We start from the raw sequence: 24,534 nt of genomic DNA on the forward strand, positions 1-24,534 counted from the left end.
TAGAGCCTCAATAATCGACTACTTGATCGAATATCGAATCCCATTATAGTCTATGGGAAAAAATGCTCGTTTCAGGGGAAACCACTATTCTACTAAAGGAGAGTCACCAAGCCCACAAGTAGCAGGAGGAGAGTGTTTAGGAGGAGCGAAGTGCAGTTAAAGTGCATGGACACCATTATAGTCTATGGGGTCCGTGCGCTTTAACTGCACAGCGCTTGCAGTTGCGCTGATAAAAAGTAAGCTCCCTCGTAACCGGAAGCTGCCAGCTCTCCCGACTAGCAAAGACGAGCCTGCGGCAAATCAACGCTGGTTCTGCAGCAGGCTCTTCTTTGCTAGTCGGGAGATCTGGTAGGTTGCGGTTACGAGGGAGCTTACTTTTTATCATAGGAATGCATTGACCAAACGTTGACCAATCAACGTTGGTTCTGCCGTAGCCTCATCTGTGAGGAGGCGGAGTCTAAGATCGGACCACAATGGAGACTGCTGTGGTTCCATTTTAGACTCCGCCTCTGAGTCTGAATCGAATATTTACTGCGAACAGCGAGTAATATTTGTTCGAGTTCGAATATTTTGAATACTGTAATATTCGATCGAATACTACTCTCTCATCTCTAATTGTTTCTGTAACTATGATTCACTTTCAATAAATTTATGTAAAGTGGTGCTCAGAAAGCGAAACCACTTCTGTAAATCCAAACCACTGTCGACAGTCTGGATCTGACAGTGGGACAGGCTGAGTGGGAGTCGAGGAACAGAGTCTGGGGGATGGGTTAAATTTACTGATAAGGGTGGGCCCAAAAAATATCAGACATTTTTTCTTAATCCTGAACTTTAATCAGAAATGTCTTTTGTGGGCAAACCAATTCTTCTAGAATATCCCCAGGCAACAAAAGTATTATCCAATGAAATACAACATACTTGATACTTTCCCCATCATCATTTGTCAAGAGACTCCCATACAGACAGTTGACCAATTTTAATATATATATGGGCACCTAACCTTAGACTAAAAGACTAATGTTTGAGCAGACCAGCCAAGTGCCCAATTATTAACCCAAAAGTTGCCTGCATACTCGGAGATTAAGTTATACTAGTGGCTGTTTCCCAAGTATTGTGGCTTATCCCAATAATTCAGTGGCATACCTCTATGGGTTGTAGTGGTTGAAGATGCAACTAGGCCTAGAACCCAAGGAGGCCCACAGGCTTTCCCACAATAGGGTTGACTGCTTTGATCTCCTTTCTGATTTCCGTTGATGGATGGCAGTCTGTGCATCCTACATCCCATGCCCTCTGGTGCACTGGAGTGAGAAGATTTATGAACCTTCCACTGTCAGAAAGGTGAACCCTTTCATAGTAAAATAGCAGATGATCAGCAGCCTATTTGGGGGATACTAACAGGAGATGGGAATGATGGGATGCTTATGTGCACAGACATGTTGCGAACAAGCCTTCATGGCATTCTGGGCCCTGATACAGAAGAAAACTGAAATGTAAATGTTGCTATCATGTATGGATGGAATGGGGCTATCACATATGGGAAAAGTTGTGTCGGGGGGCCCAAGTTGAGCTTTTGTCTCAGGGCCTATGAGTCTTTGGTTATGAGTAGAGATGAGCGAACACTAAAATGTCCGAGGTTCGAAATCCGATTCGAATAGCCGCACACTGTTCGACTGTTTGAACGGGTATCAAACCCCATTATAGTCTATGGGGGGAAATGCTCGTTTCAGGGGTAGGCAACATTCGATCAAATTCTACTTACCAAGTCCATGAGTGAGGGTCGGGCTGGATTCTTCTCCCTGCGCAGCGTCTCTGCGTCCTCTTCCGGCCTTTAATTCACTCTGCTAGGCATCGGGCCTAGGCAGAGCCAACTGCGCATGCGCGGGCATGCGCAGTCGGCTCTGCCCAGGCCCGATGCCTAAGTAGAGTGAATTCAGAGCCGGAAGAGGACTTGGGAACACTGCGCAGGGAGAAGACTTCTAAAGGTAAGAGAACAACCAGAGTAGATTGGCAATGTATAGCATTCTGCCAATCAATGCTGGTTCTGCATCGAATCCCCATCGACCAACCATTCATGGTCTACCTTGAAGAATGTTGATCTTCTAGAGAACTCATATAACAAAATGCATGAACTATACAATGGAGAAAAGTGATGATGTTGGCGACCTTATCCATCCAATTGGATGTGAATTGTTACAATTTGTTGGTACCATTGCAGTAGATCAGTCCAACAAAATTTCCTAGATTTGGGAACTCCCAGACACCCGTCATCCCCCAGGCGATATTACAAGCTGCTAGTAAAGGAGAGGAGACAGCAGGATTTTTTTTTTCTTTTGTTATGTATTATTCAGTCAGAGAATATTAATTCATAAGAACAAGTCCTTTCATATTTGTAAAAAGAAACATTTGACCCTGGCTCGTGACCTAATTTACACAGGTGAAAACGTCTGTGGTGACAAGAAAAATATTTACCAGAGTGACAATGTCATGAAAACGCACATTTTTAATACTGTTACAACCACTTGCCAATGGAAAAGGTAGAACAAACATTGGAAGAACCGACATTGTGACTTCAGTGGGTTGTCAGCTTAGCATTTCCTATAAACTCTATAAAGAACAAGATTTTTTGAAAACAAAAAGTAAACAAAAATTCTAGAAAAAAAATTCAATTTTCAATATTTCATGGCCTTATAAAATCTTCCATTGGGGATGAAGCAAAGTTTCTGTACATTGCATTTATCCTTTATAAAACGACCAAGAGAAATGCACGAATAAGCATTGCCCACGTGGTTACATCGTTAGAAAATGGCCTATAGGACAGAATGGGATAGAACCTAATATTTCCTCCGCAACGTGTAATTCCGCCTCGTGATCCTTGTAATCTCTTCCGCTATATGACACCAAATGCACACTGACGGTGTAAAACATCTCGATGGTAAGACTAAGAAATGAGAGTTTGGTATGACTTCCGAAAAAGACAAATTGTATTTTAGTACTCGATACACGTGTTGCTTTTAGACGGTAATAGTACGCAAAGCTCAATCCGCATTGAGGAGGATTGTTTGTTTGCGTACCGCATAATAAAGTTATTCAAAATGTATTTACATCACTGAATTTCCATAGCTATTTACTAACTTTTTTTTAAAATCAAATTTATTTAAAAATTTTGGAAAAAATGGCAAAATTGAATTGTTGAAAAGATTCTCTGAAGAAATGGAGAGTTTATATTCAAGGACATTGTTACAATATTGAACGCCCGTGTGGTTGTAATAGAGACCCTGGGGATAGGGGGGGTCTCCGACTAGACTGTAGAGAGAAACCCCTCTTTACAGAAAAGGGTGCAAAAAAACACCCAAATTGGTGACAAAACTGGAGCCAAGTATTGGATAGATAGAGGCTTGGAAGTATTAACAGGGCCCCCCTCTACAAGCGTGTTGATCCACCGATTCTTGCGTAAAATGAAATATAGGTGAATGTTGTCCAGTATTTTATTATAAAAACAGTCTTCATTTAAGGAAAGAATTTTTGGCCTAGACCCACAGCCCTGTGGGTCCTTCTTAGGATATGTTTTAGGTTAAAGACGGGCAATTGAAATATATCATATCTATCTATACCATTGCACAGTACCTACTTTACTGAGACTCCAAGTGAAATTTTTGAAAAATTTTGAAATTAAATTAGAAATAGAGCTAGATGTAAAAGAACTGGCATGAGATCTGAATAATTTATAGAACATAATCTAGACTATACAGGAAAAGAAGTGCTAAAAATTCTAGTAGAGAAGTCGATGTCAAAAAGTTGACTGGCTTTACAGGTGGCAAAAATTAGTGCTAGACTTTACGCGGTAATTTTATGGCTTCTTGATTTGGGTAAATCCCTTGGACCTTATCCACAAAATATGGACATGCTCTATTTTTGTCCACTTTGACGGACACATGAACCCAGTAGAAATCAATGGATATGTTTTTTAATGGATTGATGTCCGAGATACGACTGATAAGGACGGATCAGTGGGCTGGCTCGAAAAAGAAAAATTTTGTTAACGTTCCATTAAAAACGGATGCAAAATGGCCGTCAAAAACAGACCAAAGGACGTGGAACAGATGCAAAAAAATGGATTGTTTTCAAGGCTGAAACATGGATGCGGTCACATGAATAAGGCCTTAAGGGAAAATCTCTATGAGTTTTGCCGTGGTGACACCGTGCTTCTGTCCTGCTAAAATTTAAGCAACTGGATGGGTGTAAGATAAGTGTAAATCCTAACTAAATAGACAGTCCCTATTTCACAATGTTTAGAGTTTGATGATGTCATCATATTAAAAAATAGAAATAATAATATAAAATGAAAAAAAAAATTGTGCAAAAAAACCAAAACATTTAACGTTTCGGATTTCTACTTGCAAATCAGATGTTGTATGTGAAACAAGGAAACTTCTATATACAGTACAGCTATAATGTTGCGTGTCAGCCAGTACAAGAAGTGAGACGCAATAATTCTCTTCCACTTTCCGACCATGAAACTTAGTCCTCTAGCTCGCCTGGGATAATATTAGGTCAATGTAGACAGACCAATGGTGGAAACCAAACATTGGAGATACGAGTCTCTTATGGATGGTTCCTTGACAGACCGGTGGTGATAACCAAACATTGGAGATACAAGTCTCTTACGGATGGTTCCTTGATAGACCAGTGGTGGAAACCAAACATTGGAGATACGAGTCTCTTACGGATGGTTCCTTGACAGACCAGTGGTGGAAACCAAACATTGAAGATACAAGTCTCTTATGGATGGTTCCTTGACAGACCAGTGGTGGAAACCAAACATTGGAGATACAAGTCACTTATGGATGGCTCCTTGACAGACCAGTGGTGGAAACCAAACATTGGAGATACGAGTCTATTATGGATGGTTCCTTGACAGACCAGTGGTGGAAACCAAACATTGGAGATAAGAGACTCTTACGGATGGTTCCTTGACAGACCAGTGGTGGGAACCAAACATTGGAGATACAAGTCTCTTATGGATGGTTCCTTGACAGACCACTGGTGGAAACCAAACATTGGAGATACAAGTCTCCTTGAACCAATGGAGGAAGCGAATAGTCATCAGCTGGTCTGGTTTTCCAATAAAAATGTATGTATTCAAGGCTTTTCTACCTATCCTACTGTCTCAGACCTTCGAAACAAGGTTAAAAAAAAAATCCACTTAACATTACCAGAGTGGATGTTAGTCATTATAATATACACAAATGTGCGTGACTTATATATGTGCATATTCAAAAATATATGCTCATATATAAATATAAATTGTACATACATGCACGTCCACAAGTGAATACATGTATTCATACTCTCATATAACAATGACATAGATCTTCACCATATTGAAAGCAAGAAAAAACAAACATATTGCTTAGTTTAGATCCTTGTCGTTCCAATCTATTTGCCGGAATCTTTGCAATTTTTTTTTGTTTATCTTCTCTGTAAACCAGGTAATCCCACTCATGTGATCCTGCACAGATATAGTACCTGCAGCAATATGCAATGTGTTTCTATAGTACAGACCATCCAGTCACATTCAGTCTCTTCCCTCTGTGTCACAAGGAGTAAGGTTTTGTGCTTATCATCAAATAAAAATCGCAGTGCAAAATTTAAACATGAATGTTACACAGTTAAACCCAAAAAAAAATTTTTGTCTTTTTTTTTTTTGTCGTTTTTTTTTTTTTTTTTTTATATGGCACCACAGCCTATTAATTTCACATACAGTATAGTACAATAGAACAATAAGGACAGACAATAATATTAAGAAGAAGAATATAAACAAAAGAGGGCAAGCTTGCATAGGAATGCAATCAAAGAAAAAAAAAAAAACAATATATACAAAGCCAAAATGCTTATTTCATCCTTGATGCCGATTCCTTGTCGTTTCCTCTTTTGTGTATTTCTGGCAAGAAATATTTAAGGTGGATGGTGTGTATAGAAGAGAAGGAGAAAGTAAATCGTCTGTGGGATATGTGTGACTTTCTGTGGCTTTACATTGCATTTACAGTCCTTCCGATCCTACATAAATAAATGAATGTCCATTGCACTGTTTTTGAGTTTCCTCGTGACTTTCATCAGTCCAGACCAAACGGTCTCATAGAGCAGCTTGGGTCGTAGCTTTTCAGTACTCTACGAAAGAGAAGATAAGAAATTATTTCATTAACGATACTGAAATTTGGCTTCTAAGTATTGAGATTAGGGTGGGGGTCACCACCCCATACAATAAATCTAACCAGGTTCCTCTGAGCATCAAGGTTCATCACAATATTGTGTAGCAAGTTCTACTTTTGTTATATGAAGCACCTATACATATAGAGCAAAGTCGGCCATACCCTTTGATTTTGGTGGCAGTCGGATATGTATGGGGTCAAGTCAACATTCCTTCAAAATTGGATGTCAACATGTCATATGCTTTGTTCTTACGGGGGATAGGTCACCACTAGAGGTGTCTCACAGTGACCCATTTCCCTATCCCCATGTGTGTAAGTCCAAAACTGAATGTGCAATTGTACAGGGATGAAAGGAGGTCTAATGAAGAAACTCATTAGGCCAACACCTACCAAAGGTCTATGGCCTCCTCAAAGGCGTTGTTCCACAATAACAACTTGTTATCTATTCCTAGTGGTGTTGGACTTGCCCACCAAAGTACCAGATGATTCTCCAGTAGGCTCAAGTGCTAATATAAAATTGGTCCAGCAGAAGACAACCAGGGTATTATGGCCTATTGCCCAGGGGAGGTTGGAGGGTGGACCCCAGCATCATTTATCTGGTGGGCCTATGGAACCTCAGTCCAACACAGATACACAGGATAGGTGACATGTGCCTTGGACCCAACTGATAAAAAAAAATGGATATCTAATGAATGAGGCAACCATTGAGCAAACATCTATGGGTCAGTCTGTGGGACTGATAAAGATAGCCACCAAGGGTGTAACTACCGCAGAGGCAGCGGAGGCAGCTGCCACAGGGCCCGGGACATTAGGGGGCCCAGTGACAACCGCTACTGCTGCGTTTTTTTGTTGTTGTTTTTTTTAATAGGCCGTTACCGGCTGACGTCACATGATCCTGGCTTGGGTCCTGGGTCATGTGACGTCCGACATCATTAAAGAAGGATGAGAGCGGCGGCCAACAGCATAGGAGTCGGGGGGACATTTAAGCAACAGTGGGACATAATATTGTGTGCAGGGGCCACTAAGGGACATAATACTGTGTGCAGGGGCCACTATGGGACATAATACTGTGTGCAGGGGCCACTATGGGCCATAATACTGTGTGCATGGGCCACTATGGGGGATAATACTGTGTGCAGGGGCCACTATGGAGCATAATACTGTGTGCAGGGGCCACTATGGGGGGATAATACTGTGTGCAGGGGCCACTATGGGACATAATACTGTGTGCAGGGGCCACTATGGGACATAATACTGTGTGCAGGGGCCACTATGGGACATAATACTGTGTGCAGGGGCCACTATGGGACATAATACTGTGTGCAGGGGCCACTATGGGCCATAATACTGTGTGCAGGGGCCACTATGGGGGATAATACTGTGTGCAGGGGCCACCGTCACGCTCAGGCAGAGAGCAGGTCCTCTCCGTGCCTGCTCTCTGCCTGCTAAAGACGGGGGGGGGGGCAGCTTTCTGACGTCCGCCTCAGGTGGCAGAAAGCCATGGTTCACCCCTGATTATGTCCATAGCTTGCCCAAAACAAGGTGCGACCTCACCATCTCACATGACTACCTACAATATCTCTGTGATGCAGGACTATGATGGATTGGAGTGCTCGGTATAATTTGTATTTAATGAAAGAAGAGAAAAAACGAGGGGCACTCAACCATTTGAAGAAATTTTCTTAAAAACTCAGTCCTTTATTTGGAAACATGATTAAAATAAACCGGGAGGGAGGAATGGCATACACGGCAAGGGCAACAGCCGTTTCACGCCGGCTATGGGCACTTTCTCAAGCCAGGTATGTGTCCATAATTTGTATTTGCTTGCACACACAATATGGATGGAGATAATTAGGGGATGGTCATGATGAATAATAGCAATATTCTGCCGGTGAGGACAGGAAGGTTATATTATAATGACAGCAACTATAACTCTTACAGAAAGGGAAATGGGATTGGCCTAGCCTTCCATCATATAACAACAAGGAAACATGGTTATCCCTTAAGAAATTCAGATTATTCACATCAATACCAGATTTCATGAAATTGTAAAATATGCATGCAATCGTAAATAATACAAAAATGGTTACATCGTAAATATTAAAATCCGTACAGAATCTATAGCAATGGTTTTTCCAGCATGAATTAGACTTTCAGAAGTCAGCTGAGAATATTCTGCTATATTTTTCTAAAATTCTCTCTGTTCCATTAGCAAACATACAACATAAATCATACAAAACAGAAACGTAAAGTGAATTTGAAAATTTTCAGTAATATTCAAACCTTAAATTTTTTAGTCTGGAAGCTTATAACTAAGAACAGACTGAACGATGGGTTATGTATATGGAATTGAGGGCTGAAAGTTTAGGTTCCTATGTTAAGTGAAACTATGACTATTGGGGTATCTAGTATACAAAAATTCTCTTTGTTTTTCTTTTTTTTTTTCACCTTATATTCATGGCGTGGTAGAAGGATGGGTACAGAAAAACTCTCGCCCTTGTGAACCTGTTTAATGTTAAGACAGGTACAAGCCAATATTTCAGGCAGAATGGCCAACAAAGCATGCCAAAATTTTGTTGGATGTGGCTACGCCACCTTTTCGTGACACGGGAAGGACATGAGGAAATGTGCTGGCCACACCACAGCCATATTACAAATAGAGAAACTCTTAGACCCACCACATAGTAAACCCCATCTTCAGGCAATAGAGATGTTATGAAGGGGTGTGTGGGGCTGGCATGCAATCCTACCCCAAAACGTGTTATAGGCGTTGAATAAAAAGCCTGTTAGATATCACTCCTAGACTGAGGAGTGAATTGTCCCTGGGCACTGGAGTTGTATGCTCTAGACTTTTTATCCAAAACTCTTAGGGCTCGTTCACATGGGGGGGGGGGGGGGATTTTGGCACCGAGAGTGACGTGGGGAGACGTGTCACTCTCGGGTCAAAACCCACCTGCCATGACCGTCACGGTCATGGCTTCCCCCTCCAGAGTCAGTTCAAATGAATGGGCCGACTCCGGAGGTTGCTCTGCCTGAAGAAAGGGCAGCTCGCTTCTTTTGTCCGCTAGCCATTGTATGGAGGTGGATTTTGAGGCGAAACCCGCTGTCAAAATCCGCCTCCTTGCCCCTGTGTGAACGAGCCCTTAGTTTGGCTTTCCACCAGCCCCAGCTCTTCCAGGAATCTGGGATCTCACTCCTGTTTTTAGGCACCACCTAGAGCTTACGGGAGAGTTGGCAAGTTGCTGTTGACTTGAATGGGCACTGTGTAATGCTTAATTTGACCTGTGGGGGTGCTGCAGCAAAACTAAACACTTATGGTCCATTCACATGGTGGAAAATGGAGAGGAAGTCCTCTTCATTTTCCAGCCGCTGGCTCCCAGGGATCAAATGCCGATGCAGACCATTGGTGGCTTTCCTCAGCTGATCAGGCCCAGATAAATGTCTTGAGTTGCATCATCAGCATCTAAATCAGCCACGACATCAGCGGTGAAAGTGAGCAAGATGCCTATTTTTTCAGAAATTATTTTCAATGGGACAGAATCTGCCACTGGTTTGGGGTCGGAATCCATTTCCAAATCAGCATCCTACGTGTGACCCTCTCAAGTATTTGGATTCCTTTGCTCTATTGAGTCAGAATTCTCCGATCCTCTTACAAAGCGCTAACACAACTACTTACATAATTCACCTGTAAACTGTCCTTGACTGTTTGGCCCCAAATATCCTACATCAAGAAAATCAATGGCATTGCGCTGGTGACCTCTCATAATGTCGCCCTTTCGTGGTCCAGTGGAGTCTTTAGAAGAGGTGGTTCCTGTAGAACTATGGCCTCCGGGTGAAGGAAAACTTGGCTTGCTGTATGGCATCAGCACCTCATCTGCCGGGGAAAGAATCAATGAACATTCCTGCGATTTTCTTAATGAAACGACTTTCTATATATTTAGAATTCTACTTTCTATTACCGCTATTTAGTAAATAATTTAGCAGGTGAAAGCGGGATAAAGAGCGAGCGCCTAAATAGCTTCCGCACCTGTCTAATTACCTTGATTTCTGCTCTAGTTGATATTTTAGAGAAGTGCTGATCTTTAGAATATCACCATTAATTAGAATGGGAGATCAATTTGTGCACATTATACGTGGCTTCTAAATAGGCAATTATAGAAAAAAATAATAACAGAGCTATAGATATGCCCGAATATACCGGCAAGGGAATAATTGTCAGGGTGTCATTAGCCTTTAATTAGATTTAGGTCGGAACTATTTGATGATGCGGCATTAAATACGTTTGGTTCAGCACATGCCACATCATAAAGACATGACTCTTAGATCATCGACGTTACTGTATTAAAGATAATGGAATGGAATTATTCTCTTCACAGTAGCTAATACTATATACTTTTGTACCAGAGTTCCAGAGCTTATTTAAAGGGGTTGTATGAGATGAGATAAACATGGCTGCCATTTTCAGGAAACAGCACTACTTGTCCGTGGGCTAGGTCTAGTATTGCAGCTAAGTCCCATTTACGGGTTACGCCTGCACTGGTTACACTTACTTATTAATAGACACACTGGTCCCCCAAATCCCTGTTTAGTATTGTGTGGTGGGCAGTTGGGGAGGCCATACCTCTAATTCTTCTGTCCCTGCTGCAGCCACTCCAACTCTCATGGATGTCTATGACATCCCTCTACTTGGACTGCAGGTACATTGAATGGAGTGGAATTGGTCATTTGACCGAGAGTCGGAGCATCAGCAGGGGAGATAGACAAAAGGAATATGAGATCCGACCTCCCCGGGTGCCCTACACGCAGGTATTAAATGGGGCTCCAAGGGCCCAGGACGTATTATAGTAATAAAACTTAACCAGTGCAGGGAGTCTGCCAGGAGATTTACAGTATGTTGTATGAACTACGGATAGCATTAAATCTTGCCAAGCTTCGCCATTACATACAACTATGTTTTACTCTGGATGATTTGGTATCCTGGTAAAAGCATAGATTAAAGGAACATGGAGAAGTTGTCCCAGAACATGGAGAACTTGTCCCAGAATATGGAGAAGTTGTCCCAGAACATGGAGAGGCTGTCCTAGAACATGGAGAGATGTCCTAGAACATGGAGAGGCTGTCCTAGAACATGGAGAGATGTTCTAGAACATGGAGAGGCTGTCCTAGAACATGGAGAGGCTGTCCTAGAACATGGAGAAGTTGTCCTAGAACATGGAGAGATGTCTCAGAACATGGAGAGGCTGTCCTAGAACATGGAGAAGTTGTCCTAGAACATGGAGAGATGTCTCAGAACATGGAGAGGCTGTCCTAGAACATGGAGAAGTTGTCCTAGAACATGGAGAGATGTCCCAGAACATGGAGAGATGTCCTAGAACATGGAGAGATGTCCCAGAACATGGAGAGGCTGTCCTAGAACATGGATAGGCTGTCCTAGAACATGGAGAGATGTCCCAGAACATGGAGAGGCTGTCCTAGAACATGTCCCAGTGGTTGATCCCGCTTCAGCTTCTCCCTTCCAGGTTTGCCTTAATGGCCAAATCTCTCCTTAAATGCAGATAGGCTTGACGTGGCAATAAAACCAAGCCTTGGAGGAAGAAGTAGTCGGAGAGACAACCTCGGGTCACCTCTCCCTGGTCCTGGCTCATCTTAAACTACATTAGTTATTTGGCTGCCAGGATTTAAGCTCCTCATTATTCAGGCTGCAAGAATTTTCTGAGACGCTCTTTAACGGAATGGGGTTGAGCTGCAATACCACACATAGCTACTCTGCCAAAATATATAAGAACCACCATCTTATTTACATTTTAGAAACATGGCTGGGTAAACCTTTTTTTGTCGGTGGCCAAGGTTGTAGATTAAGATTGTGCACCACCACCTTCACTTCCCAAAGTTCACAATGATTGACAGATGACAATGATTCATTCATGTGCCCCATGTTGCATGTTTTTCCCCACCAGTCCCCAGTGGTCCTTCTAAAGCAGGCAAACCCTACATCTCATCCTGTCCCTACATATAAACCCATCTTAGATCTTTGGGTTTGTTCATGGGTATATAAATTGTAATATTGTTTTCATCTGTTTTTGAATGAGATTTGGAATTTTGGTCTTTTGTTACTGTGTGGATCATCTAGCAATAGTTATTATAATACCTGAACCAAAAGCCTGTTTGTTTTGCCGATCTGTGGAGCCAAGCCATTCCTGTGTTTGTCGCTGCCGCTCTAAAGATGTTCTACCATGGCGTTCCAAAGAGGTCTTACTATCATCCATGTTGGAAGTATGCCTCTCAAGAGAACTGGCTTTTCTTTCTGGAGGGCCACTACGTTGACTGGGCATTTGCTGTCTCAAACTTTGACAAGGTGGAGGTTCGGGTGGAGGTGGAAGATCTTGGAATGAATAAAAACCAAATAATCTGTTACATAGTGGACAACCCCTTTAATTAAAACATAACTATAACAAAGGTAAAGCAACCAAAGTCTTCTTACACTCAGGCATCTTTAAAACGAACTTACCATCTACCAACCCTTCCCTCCGAAGTCCCGGAGGCTGATCCATCCGGCCTCCCTTGTGTTTTTTAGTAGGCCGTGGCCTTTGGTTGTTGTGATTCATGGCTGAAATGTTACTGTCCCCGGAAAATGGACTTGAAGGTCTTGGTTTTTGAGAAAAAGATTGCATTTTTCCTATAAAGCAAAAAAAAAGATACCAACTATAATTTGAATACAGTAATATAAAAAAAAATTAAATAACAACTTTACATATCACAATCTTGTAGAACACATAACAGGATGTCCACAGATCTTTACATCTCATGCAAATGGATAAAGCCAGAGCAGAAGATCATCAGATGCCACCAGCGAAAGTACAAAAGAGATAGATAACAGCTTATCACAATGTTGATTTACTAAGAGTTCTCCATGACTCTCCAAGAGTTCTCCATGACTCTCCAAGAGTTCTCCATGACCTCTTGACGAGGAGCAGGAGATTCTACAAGTCACAAATAGTATTGTATTAGAGTTCAGAGAAAAGCAATTTGTTAAAAGATTGTTTTGCCTTGATTATTTCTTTCTAGGTGGTTGGACATTTCGTGGCCAAGACTCTAAAATCCTTGCCCAATGGCTAACCATTGTCTAGTCTGAAAACGGTCTGGAATGTATTTGTATATTTATTGGTTTCTCTATGTTTCTTAAATTGTCCATACGTGTTAAATCAATGTTAACCAATGCTTGGATTTCAGCTGAACTCGATAACTATCTAGTGGGGCTTCCAGTCTTTCCTTCGATAGGTAGATGTCAGGTAAAAGAAGGATTCTGTTCTCTAGAGGAGATATGCTGCCACCAAAGATGGCTAGCAGCAGATTAATCCCTATTCTCCAACCATAACAAATGCAACATTGACCATTTCAAGTAGTCTATAGAGAGTGGGGTGATCACAAACAAGCAACCTAAGAAGCCTTCATGTTGAAGTGCTTGGTTGGATAATGTCAGCTCCTACTTGGTATAGTGCACCAATGTTTATAATGCTAACTACTCCTCTTCGTAGGGTCTTTACTTAGTCTATAGCTTTTGGTTAATATGCAAGAATAATTAGAATATGGTTGTATGCGAGCACCTTAGAAGAAAAGATTGCACGATGAAAGGTTCCATCCACCAGATGCCATGCATGTTAGATTAAGCCGGCAATGTGAGGCAAGTTCGTGAAAGGGAAAGTAAGCTCAAGAAGAAGAGGGCCATCCCTCATGCCCAAGACACTAGTCCAAAGACAACCAACCTGCTCTTGATAGGCTGGTTCCATTTATTGTGAAACCAGCTTTATCTGCTGCCGCAACGAGTGACTGTGCAAAGTTGCCGCTCATAAATATCGAGTCATCGGAAGAGCTAACTACACTAGATCTACGACTAGAAAAGTTACGATCGTCATCAGATGCAGACCCCCATCCATTTACCATAGAACCTAAAAATAAAGGCAGGGATCTAGTGAGTTATTGACATTCTTTCTATTAACCACAAGTTAATATTTTTATTGAACAATTAGGGGAAGGGGATAATAAGGCCACGAGCAGGCAAATGTCAATGTTTACCATCAAGCTATGAACATGAAAAATTCTAGAGCTGGAAGAACATTTGTATCACTCTAAATGTTTTAGGAGATACATTTTTTTTTAATTTGTAGATATTTTTTCAATAATATATACTTGCACAAAAAATTAAAATCCCATCAGTTCTTTCCTTTGATTCTACAGGGTGGGCCATAAGTATGAATGCACCCAGATAAAATGGAAGTGGTTGCTGATATCACCTTACCGTTTGTGGAATATTAGTACATGGGAGGGGGGAAGCATTTGAGACCAGGTGAGGCCCATGGTGGACATCTGCAAAGCTGCCATTAGGGAGTGAACTTTACTTTTTTCAGTGGGAAGGGAGTCAAATGTTTCCCCCTTACCATGTACTAATATGAGACATATGGTAAGGTGACATCAGCAACCACTTCCATTTTATATGGGTGTATCCATACTTATGTCCCGCCCTGGGTGTATCCTAACTATGGCCCACCTGAGTGTATCCGTACTTATGGCCCACACTGGGTGTATCCATACTTATGGCCCACACTGGGTGTATCCATTCTTATGGCCCACACTAGGTGTATCCATACTTATGGCCCACACTAGGTGTATCCATACTTATGGCCCACACTGGGTGTATCCATACTTATGGCCCACACTGGGTGTATCCATACTTATGGCCCACCTGAGTGTATCCATACTTATGGCCCACCATGGGTGTATCCATACTTATGGCCCACACTAGGTGTATCCAGGGCCGCCGATAGGCCAGTACTACTGCTACTGGCGTCAGGGGCCCGGCCAAATTTTAAAATGGGGGGGGCCCGGGCCCCCTGGCGCCGGCAGCAGTCATTGTATGTCCTGTTTCAACTCAGATCTGCGTCCAGAGGACGCAGATCTGAGTTGAGCACATACGCGGCTGAAGCGAGGAGCTGACACAGGTCAGCTCCTCGCTTCGCCGCTGCCGCCTGTCTCGCTGACACATATGCGGCTGAAGCGAGGAGCTGACCTGTGTCAGCTCCTCACTTCGCCGCTGCCGCCTCTCTCGGTGACACATATGCGGCTGAGCCGGGTTCCGCGAGAGAGCCGGCAGCGGCGAAGTGAGGAGCTGACACAGGTCAGCTCCTCGCTTCAGCCGCATACATGTCAGCGTCAGCGAGAGAGACACCCAGCGGCGAAGCGTGGAGCTGACCTGTGTCAGCTCCTTCCTTCAGCCGCATGTGTCAGCGAGAGAGACGCGCAGAGAGCGGCGAGGGAGCGGAGGAGAAGGTAAGTTTAATGTGGAGGTGGAACGTGAATCTGGGGGCAGATGAAAGAGAGGACGGAATGACACTGGGGCAGATCAAGGAGGGGACGGCATGACACTGTGGGGACATGAATCTGGGGGCAGATGAAAGAGAGGACGGAATGACACTGGGGCAGATGAAGGAGGGGACGGCATGACACTGTGGGGACATGAATCTGGGGGCAGATGAAAGAGAGGACGGAATGACACTGGGGCAGATGAAGGAGGGGACGGCATGACACTGTGGGGACATGAATCTGGGGGCAGAAATGGAGAGGACATGAATCTGGGGGCAGAGATGGAGAGGACATGAATCTGGGGGCAGAGATGGGGGACATGAATCTGGGGGCAGAGATGGAGGGGGGACATGAATCTGGGGGGACATGAAACTGGGGGCAGAGATGTGGGGACATGAATCTAGGGGCAGAGATGGAAGGGGGACATGAAACTGGGGGCAGATGAAGGGTGTATATGAAACTGGGGGAGAGATAGAGGGGGGACATATAATTTACGGGTGACTGTAGGAGGATTATACTGTGTGCGGGCACATGAAAAATTAACAAGTGGGTGGAGTCAACACAAAAGTGGGCGGGGCTAAATTTGCTGCGGCGCGCTAAGCGCGCCACACATTTTGTCCCTCTTTTAGTTCTTCAAAAGTTGGGAGGTATAGAGATGGGGGGACATGAATCTGTGGGCAGAAATGTGGGGACATGAATCTGGGGGCAGAGATGGAGGGGACATGAATCTGGGGGCAGAGATGGAGGGGACATGAATCTGGGGGCAGAGATGGAGGGGGACATATAATTTACGGGTGACTGTAGGAGGATTATACAGTGTGCGGGCAAATGGAAAATTAATGAGTGGGCGGAGTCAACATAACAGTGGGTGGGGCTAAATGTCCCACGGCGCGCAAAGCAAAAATGGCAGGGGGGGCCCAGACACTTAGGCTTTATGGGGCCCCAAAATTCCTGATGGCGGCCCTGGGTGTATCCATACTTATGGCCCACACTGGGTGTATCCCTACCTATGGCCCACACTGGGTGTATCCATACTTATGGCCCACACTGGGTGTATCCATACTTATTGCCTGCCCTGGGTGTATCCTAACTATGGCCCAACTGAGTGTATCCATACTTATGGCCCACCATTTACTTTGTCTAATGTTGCAAACTATGTAGAATTCATTATTTTATATGTGTCCCATGAGATCAGAAATCTTAGGTCTGTAAGGCAATTGACTGCCCCCTTTTCTGTTATTGATACCTTACAAATGTAAAAAATCCAAGATATAATATAATATAATATAATATATATAATATATAATATATATAATATATTATATACTGTATATTATAATATATATAATATATATAATTGAGCTATATAAGAAAAATTCTACAAATTCAGTAGATGTTTAGACTCATGGCAGGTGAAATATTTTGGATGCAATCTCTAAAACCCCCCCCAAAAAAACTAAAAATGGAACCAATTAACGTCAAAATATTTCTTTAGTATAACAAACATATACGCGAAAGTCAGTTTATCCCTCAATGGAAAGTTTATGGAAGTAAATGAATGCATTTTAGAAGGTCAGCAATATATAAAACTATACACACACAACATGACGCGACATGGATCGAGAATTTATCTGAACTCTATTCTAACGTTTATGATTTGTAATAGACTAGTTATTCGCATCGAATTGGGGGTAATTTATAGAACGCGACGCCAACTCTTAGGATATAAATGTCTACTTAAATGTGTGATGAAAATCTAATTCCTGCCATTTGCTTTTATTTATTTTTGTTTACTGAGTTGTTACTTTTTGCTTTTTTTTTATACTTAGAACATTTCTCAAAGCGTTTGAGCTGTTGAGAAGAAATGGCGGCAGAACATTAAGTAGTTGCTGAGATGTTACAGAGCGATAAAATACCAGGATAAAGTGGCATCTCGCTGTGTCTCCCTATTACATCTTCAGCACTAAAATTAATTTACGGTCAGTCATCAATTCATTTACATGTCATTTTATGCTAAACCCATCTTTTCTTGATGAATGTGAGGCACTGTATATCCATTTACACAAAACTCTGTGTTTTAGAAGGCGACGCTGCTAATTGTTACATTACCATTTTTATGAGGTTGGAAAAAAAAAAAAAAATCTATCAGTGATTCCCTTTCTAGTCACATATTTAATTCACAAAACTACATTTGCCTTAATAAATAGAATCCTCTTCACTGGCTCCAGAAAGAAACAATTAGACGAACATTAATATGATCAATGAATGAATTGGTTAATGTGCTCGTACAGAGACATAAAATCTATCTATCTATCTATCTATCTATCTATCTATCTATCTATCTATCTATCTCCTATCTATCTATCTATCTATCTATCTATCTATCTATCTATCATCTATCTATCTATCTATCTATCTATCTATCTATCTATCATCTCCTATCTATCTATCTATCTATCTATCTATCTATCTATCTATCTATCTATCATCTCCTATCTATCTATCTATCTATCTATCTATCTATCTATCTATCTATCATCTATCTATCTATCTATCTATCTATCTATCTATCATCTATCTATCTATCTATCTATCTATCTATCTATCTATCTATCATCTATCTATCTATCTATTTATACATCTATCTCCTATCTATCTATCTATCTATCTATCTATCTATCTATCTATCTATCTCCTATCTATCTATCTATCTATCTATCTCCTATCTATCTATCTATCTATCCATCCATCCATAGATACATATTGACATTTGCAATCTGAATTTCTGTGCCATTGATTTGTAGAAGAGAAAGTTCTTCCATCTTTCCTATTATACCCTCTTGTCTACGTCCATGGTGCAGTAAAGGATAAGCATTATTATTTTCTCTGCTCCATGTAGAAGCTTTAACACCATACTGTACCATGGGAGGTTTATTCTCATGGCATGCTATGGTGACAAAGTTTCTAAGAGAGAAGACTCAGAGAAGAATATCTCACAAAAACACTATGGTACACAATGTCATATGGAGTGGCCATAGGTCAGTAATACTGTATACTGTATATTCACTTAGTGCAGTCCATGGATAGGTATACATGGTATATAGTATACATGTGTATGTGAGTCTTAATAGCTATATTAAAGGTGGAGAAGGACAATACAGGAAAACAAATGTCTCATCATCATTATTAATAGGGTGTATACTATATTAATCGGGGAAGATGAGATGAAAGGTGAGACCCCAAGGACTATTATACCTCAAATCACCTACCCACCCCTCCACCCCATGTAGGCCCCCCATAAACAGGGGCACCATGGCTCAGTGGTTAGCATTGCAGCCTTGCAGTGCTGGAGTCCTGAGTTCGAACAGAACTCCAGCACTGCCAAGAACAACATCTGCAAGGAGTGTGTATGTTCTCCCCGTGTTTGAGTGCATTTCCTCCCATACTCCAAAGACATACCGATAGGGAAAAATGTATATTGTGAGCCATAGTGTATACTGCACTAGTAAACCAATAAAGCTATAAATAATTGACTATACAAAGCCCCCATTGATACCGAGTATCAGGATTCATGTATTCCTGCTTATCTCGCTGACTTAGTACGATGTGTAACATGTAATTATATATCCGTAATCCTATCTTACGTCTACCCGAAATATTAAGTGTATGAAAAAAATGACACGGAAGTGTCCGGGCCGACATAAACTGTGTCTGATCCGGTAAAGAAAGAGAATAACATTACTTCCTAATTAGAAAGGAAAACTATTTATGTCTCCCCGTGTGAAGTTTCTCCTTCTCATGTCGCCTTCCCTGTAGGATGATCTGTCGATGAAAGATTTCTTTCAAGTCTTAACATTTTTTAAAATGCATGAAGGTTCTTGTCTTTTTGCAGCAAATCAAACATCGTTTCAAAAAACCAACTTTAACTTGATGTTTCCAGCGAATGCATAATGAAGAGGTCGGCGCCCGGACCGCCATGATAGCAAATACATCTGCAGGCGATAAACGTCAACCAACGCCTAGACCTACCTGTGATAGAACTGTCCAGATTATCCATACTGGACCCTGGAGTGTGTTCTAGGCCTCGGAGAGGACGGCTCATGTCATCCTCCTCGTCCCCGGGATCCTGTAGATCTTTCTCTAAGTCGGCTATGAAGGCTCCGGACACATAGCCCATTGGAGGAATGGGGGCCAATGGGGGCTGGTTATTGCTCTGTAAGTGCCTGCGGATAAGAACATAGAACTCTATGGAACAAATGTCTCCATTTTATATATCCGACCAGATTGACATGTTAAATTATCAATTATATGCAAATGAGCTGGATGGAATGACATAGTTATATATTTATAAGGAAATGGATTCGCTTGCGTGAATTATTCATTTTTTTTGGGATTAAATTGTTCACTGTAATTGAGGTAGTAAAGTTTTGTGTGCGCTCATTGCATGCTGGAGTATTAGATATTTAGAGAGTATTGCAGTGAGATATACGCTAAAGAATAAAAGGTCAGTTTAAAAAAAAAACAAAAAAAAAAAACACAGCGCCACTCTTGTTCATAGGCGATATCTGATATTACAAATTGGGCACATTTAATGGAATGTAATTCAGTTGCAGTACCAGACATGGCCTGTAGAGAAGAGTCGCGCTGTTTCTAAATAAAGGAGATCTTCAACCCAGACAAGTCCAGACAATCCCTTTTATGTGGGTATTCCCATCTCAGCCGAACATCTGGAGATCATTCTACTGTCCATCAGGTCAGAAGTTCCAAAAATTGACAAACACGTTGGCTCAATGCTGTTTCCTTAAAGGGATTCTACCATTAAAAATCTTTTTTTCTGTGGCTAACACGTCGGAATAGCCTTTAGAAAGGCTATTTGTCTCTTACCTTTAGATGGGATCTCCGCCGCGCCGTTCCCTTGTAATACCGGTTTTTACCGGTATGTAAATTAGTTCTCTGGCAGCGATGGGGGCGGGCTCCAGTGCTGAAAATGCGATGAGGACGTCCCCACCGCTGCCCGAGAACAGGATCGTGCGCCGCCTCTATCTTCTACTGGATCCTCCCCTTCTTTCTTCGTCTTTCTTCTGACGCCTGCGCAGTTGGCTCTGCCACTGAGACACTAGTAGAGCCGACTGCGCATGCACGCAATTCCGGTCTCGGAACTATGGCCGCGAATGCGCAGTCGGCTCTACTAGTGTCAGAGCCGACAGAGGTGAAGCCGCCGAAGAAAGAAGGGGAGGATCCAGCAGAAGATAGAGGTGGCGCAGGATCCTGCTCTCGGGCAGCGGTGGGGACGCCCTCATCGCATTTTCAGTGCTGGGGCCCGCCCCCATCGCTGCCAAAGAACTGATTTACATACCGTTAAAAACCGGTATTACTAAGGAACCGCGTGGCGGAGATCCCATCTAAAAGTAAGAGACGAATAGCCTTTCTAAAGGCTATTCCAACGTGTTAGCCACAGAAATAAGGGTTTTAATGGTAGAATCCCTTTAACCCCTATAGAGTATAGCATTCGGCCAATCAACGCTGGTTCTGCCGGTGGAGGCGGGGTCTAAGATCGGTCCACAGCAGTCTCCATTCTGGAACGATCTTAGACTCTGCCTCCTCACAGACGAGCCTCCGGCAGAACCAGCGCTGATTGGCCGAATGCTGTACTCTGCATGGCATTTGGCCAATCAATGCTGGTCAATGCATTCCTATGGGAAAAAGTCAGCTTCCGCATATTGCAAGCTGACAGGGATCCCGACATAATACAGTGACTTGGGCATGTTAGATGCCCCCAGACATGCTTCCCCTGCTGTCCCAGTTGCATTGCAGTGGTGTTGGCATCATTTCCTGGGGTGTGATAGTGGACTTGGTGACTCTCCTGAGTCGAATGGTGGGATCCCCTGAAACGAAGCATTTTTCCCCATAGACTATAATGGGTTTCGATATTCGTTCAAAAAGTCGAATATTGAGAGGCTATTCGAAACGAATATCGAATATTTTACTGTTCGCTCATCTCTAGTCCTTACCAATGACTAATATGTAGGTGACAGCTTGTAGACACATGACGACAACATAGATGAAACGTTGTTAATGTCTATGGTGATGTCATCCATGGTGACACCATCCTGGGGGGCGCTATGACTGGCTACCATGTCATCCCGCATTGCAGTAAATGGAGGACCACTTGAGAGAATACCACCAAGTGGGAAAGTTACGTGGCTGCATACCCCAACTATTAGATCCATCCTTGTTTAGATATCTTAAGATGAGACCAGCATTGGAAACAAGTAATAGGTAAGTAATAAAGCAAAAGTTTCTTTTATTTCCAAGCTGACGACACACATCTCAAGGTATCTCAAGCCAATAAGAAAGATAAGAAAGGTCACATCTTCTACTTTCTGACTGTCCCTTTAAATAAGTCAATCAAGTCCATACATCATATCTACCGTCTAAACTTTACAATCCCTGCCAAGACTTCCTTCCTCACATCTATATCGCAGACGCGGAGGATGATTTTTTCACCTGACCGGCTGATTTACCGCTTTCTACTTTTTGACACATATAAATTATCCATTTAATTGTAACAAATTCCTATGATTTGTAAGTCTAATAACATCTTCAGTATATGTATCTCTATATAATAAATCATATTATACAGTAGTCACCTTCATTGATCTGCCCTTCAAATGAAATTATTTATGATAAGAAAACACCATCCACGTATAAATCCCTTTAATGAAACTGTTAGCCGGCAAATGATGACATGATATATGTAGCCATTTCATTATTGAAGATTACATGCCCTAAAATAGGAAATCTCAGCAAATTCTTAAAGGATAACTCCAACCAATGCACGGGACTTTGGGATGTTTGGGGGTCAGTGTTAAAAATACGTAGTGCAAATTTTGATAGATGTCGAAAATATTGAATTTTAGGTGCACCGTGAGTAGGGGGAGGGTATAGGGATTTATACAGCTAGTAGATCAATCAATGAGACTTGTATAGACCGGTTAGAGTTGGACACTATGGCATCATGGCAAGTAGGAGAAGTAGTTCAGTGTCAGGACCTCTTATCTTATGGTCGCCAGACCCAGTGCCGCACCTCCCATGAGGCGACCTGAAGCGAGCGCTTCAGGCGGCGCTATGTCAGGGCCCCAGGGAGGGCGGCATTTTTGCTAACCTAAGCCAGTCCAGGACAAGCTGTCCTGGACTGGCTTAGCACCCGAGCGGTGGTTTGGGGAGGCCACTGGAGCAGCGCTGCTCTATCAGCCTCCCCTCACGCTCAGGCAGAGAGCAGGCAGTCTCCGGGCCTGCTCTCTGCTGGCGAATGGCGCTAAGCCCCGCCCCCTCAGTTAAGCCCCGCCCCTCTGCTAAGCCACACCCCACTCCCTCCCCCGGCGGGGGGGGGGGGGCCTTTCTGTAGTTCGCCTTGGGCGGCGAACGAGGAAGGATCACCCCTGGCCAGACCACTGTCACTAGGGGTGGAGCTATAGGAGGTGCAGCAGTTGCTACCGGGCCCTTGGCCCAAAGGGGGCCCCAAAGTTTCTTCTGCTACATAAAATATACCACTATTCTAAATGGCACAAGGTTGGTAGGAGCCCCATTAACAATTTTGCATTGGGACCCTTGGGCTTCCGGTTATATCTCTGAATATCACTTGAGTTACACTACTATTTGGGCAAAGTTCTTGGGGCATCGATTTATAAAAGGAGTTTTAAATGACCTCTCTCCCTATAGGGGACATCGGAGAGACAGTTTTCTCCCTTCTGGATGTCCATACATGAGCTATATTAGGTATAGTCAAGCGTTCAAAGCTATAAACCAATTTCAGTGAGTTTAGGACAACTGTGGGCAACTAAGTTACTTTAAGATAGGTCCTCAGTATGAGATCTTTGGAGGTCCAACAGCTGGTTTAAGAGGTGGCTTCATCCAGGTGAACACTGCAGTCTCTTCACTGAATACCAAGCAGAGCACCATACATAACATAGAGGATGTGCTTGGTAGTGCAGCTCATCTCCATTCACTTTGAATAGGACTGAACTGTGGGTGTACCTTGTGACGTCATGAATGTGATGTCATCATCACAAGAAAGACACCACTGCACACGTGCGGTGGTCTCTTTAAACAGCTAATCGGAGGGGGGTTTGGGTGGTGGCTGGTTGGCCCCGATTACATGTTGATGACCTATCCTAAGATGTAGGTCCAGGAAACCCCTTTAACACATTAGTATGTGTTTCTATAGTATGTAGATGATGATATCACACTAAAAGAGCTGGTGAGATGATGTCATCACAGCCCAAGTAACAGCAGCATAAAAAGTTCATAAACGAAGCATTTCCATCACATGGAGCCCCATACAATATCATCAATAGTCAACCAGTCATACACTGGCTGTGTTGTAGACCCATTGCTGTAAAAGTATAATAGGCTTGTACATAGATATTTACCAGGACTGCTTTGTAATGTCAAACTGGTAGGCTCTGGTCAGTTCATCCAGGTGAGCCTGGAGCATGGGCTGCATTTCCTCTCTCGGTGATGGCGTCAGTGTTGCTGTTGACTGTTGGCCAAAGGAGATGGCTGGAGAAGACGCCACGCCGCGTACTGGAGGAGTAGGAACCCTATCGTCATCCTCTTCTAGTTCATCATCGGACCCTTGGTGTAAGTATGTCTGGACTGGTAGGGGAGGGCACCATCCATCACTGTCATACCTTGAAGTAAAAGACAAGGTTTCTATCATCTTTATATACAGGATAGAAGGAGCAATAGATAGTTACAAACTGATAAAGTAATCTGTTCTAATCTATACTAATGTAAAATCTGTTCTCCATTTCCAGCTCTTGGAGAACCAGGTACATAATTGGTTATATTATCCTTGAATACAATGTAATTCCAGATTTCCCCATGACTTAAGTGGACCTTTTAAATAAGGAAGGGGTCAGCTACTTTATATGGAAGTCTATTGTTTACTCACATGCAAATTACA

General features: G+C 42.7%; 1 protein-coding gene across 17 annotated transcripts in view; it reads right to left on the bottom strand.

The window, feature by feature from the left end:
* Window positions 1-2,338: 2,338 nt before the first annotated feature.
* The window catches only part of ROBO2 (roundabout guidance receptor 2), an 878,643-nt gene continuing 856,447 nt past the window's right edge, over window positions 2,339-24,534 (bottom strand). For 11 of the 17 annotated variants that reach the window (XM_075263390.1, XM_075263392.1, XM_075263383.1 and 8 more), the window contains 6 exons: window positions 23,999-24,259; window positions 19,596-19,789; window positions 12,718-12,885; window positions 12,358-12,591; window positions 9,886-10,083; window positions 2,339-6,168 (listed from right to left, as the gene is read on the bottom strand). In XM_075263390.1, the coding sequence (XP_075119491.1) occupies window positions 6,167-6,168; window positions 9,886-10,083; window positions 12,358-12,591; window positions 12,718-12,885; window positions 19,596-19,789; window positions 23,999-24,259 (1,057 nt within the window). In that variant the 3' untranslated portion in view covers window positions 2,339-6,166. The remainder of the gene's footprint in view (window positions 6,169-9,885; window positions 10,084-12,357; window positions 12,592-12,717; window positions 12,886-19,595; window positions 19,790-23,998; window positions 24,260-24,534) is intronic. The other 6 variants (XM_075263397.1, XM_075263396.1, XM_075263393.1 and 3 more) reach the window with 2 other exon arrangements.

This window comes from Leptodactylus fuscus, chromosome 2, assembly GCF_031893055.1.
Source record: "Leptodactylus fuscus isolate aLepFus1 chromosome 2, aLepFus1.hap2, whole genome shotgun sequence".
NCBI classification, from domain to species: Eukaryota; Metazoa; Chordata; class Amphibia; order Anura; family Leptodactylidae; genus Leptodactylus; species Leptodactylus fuscus.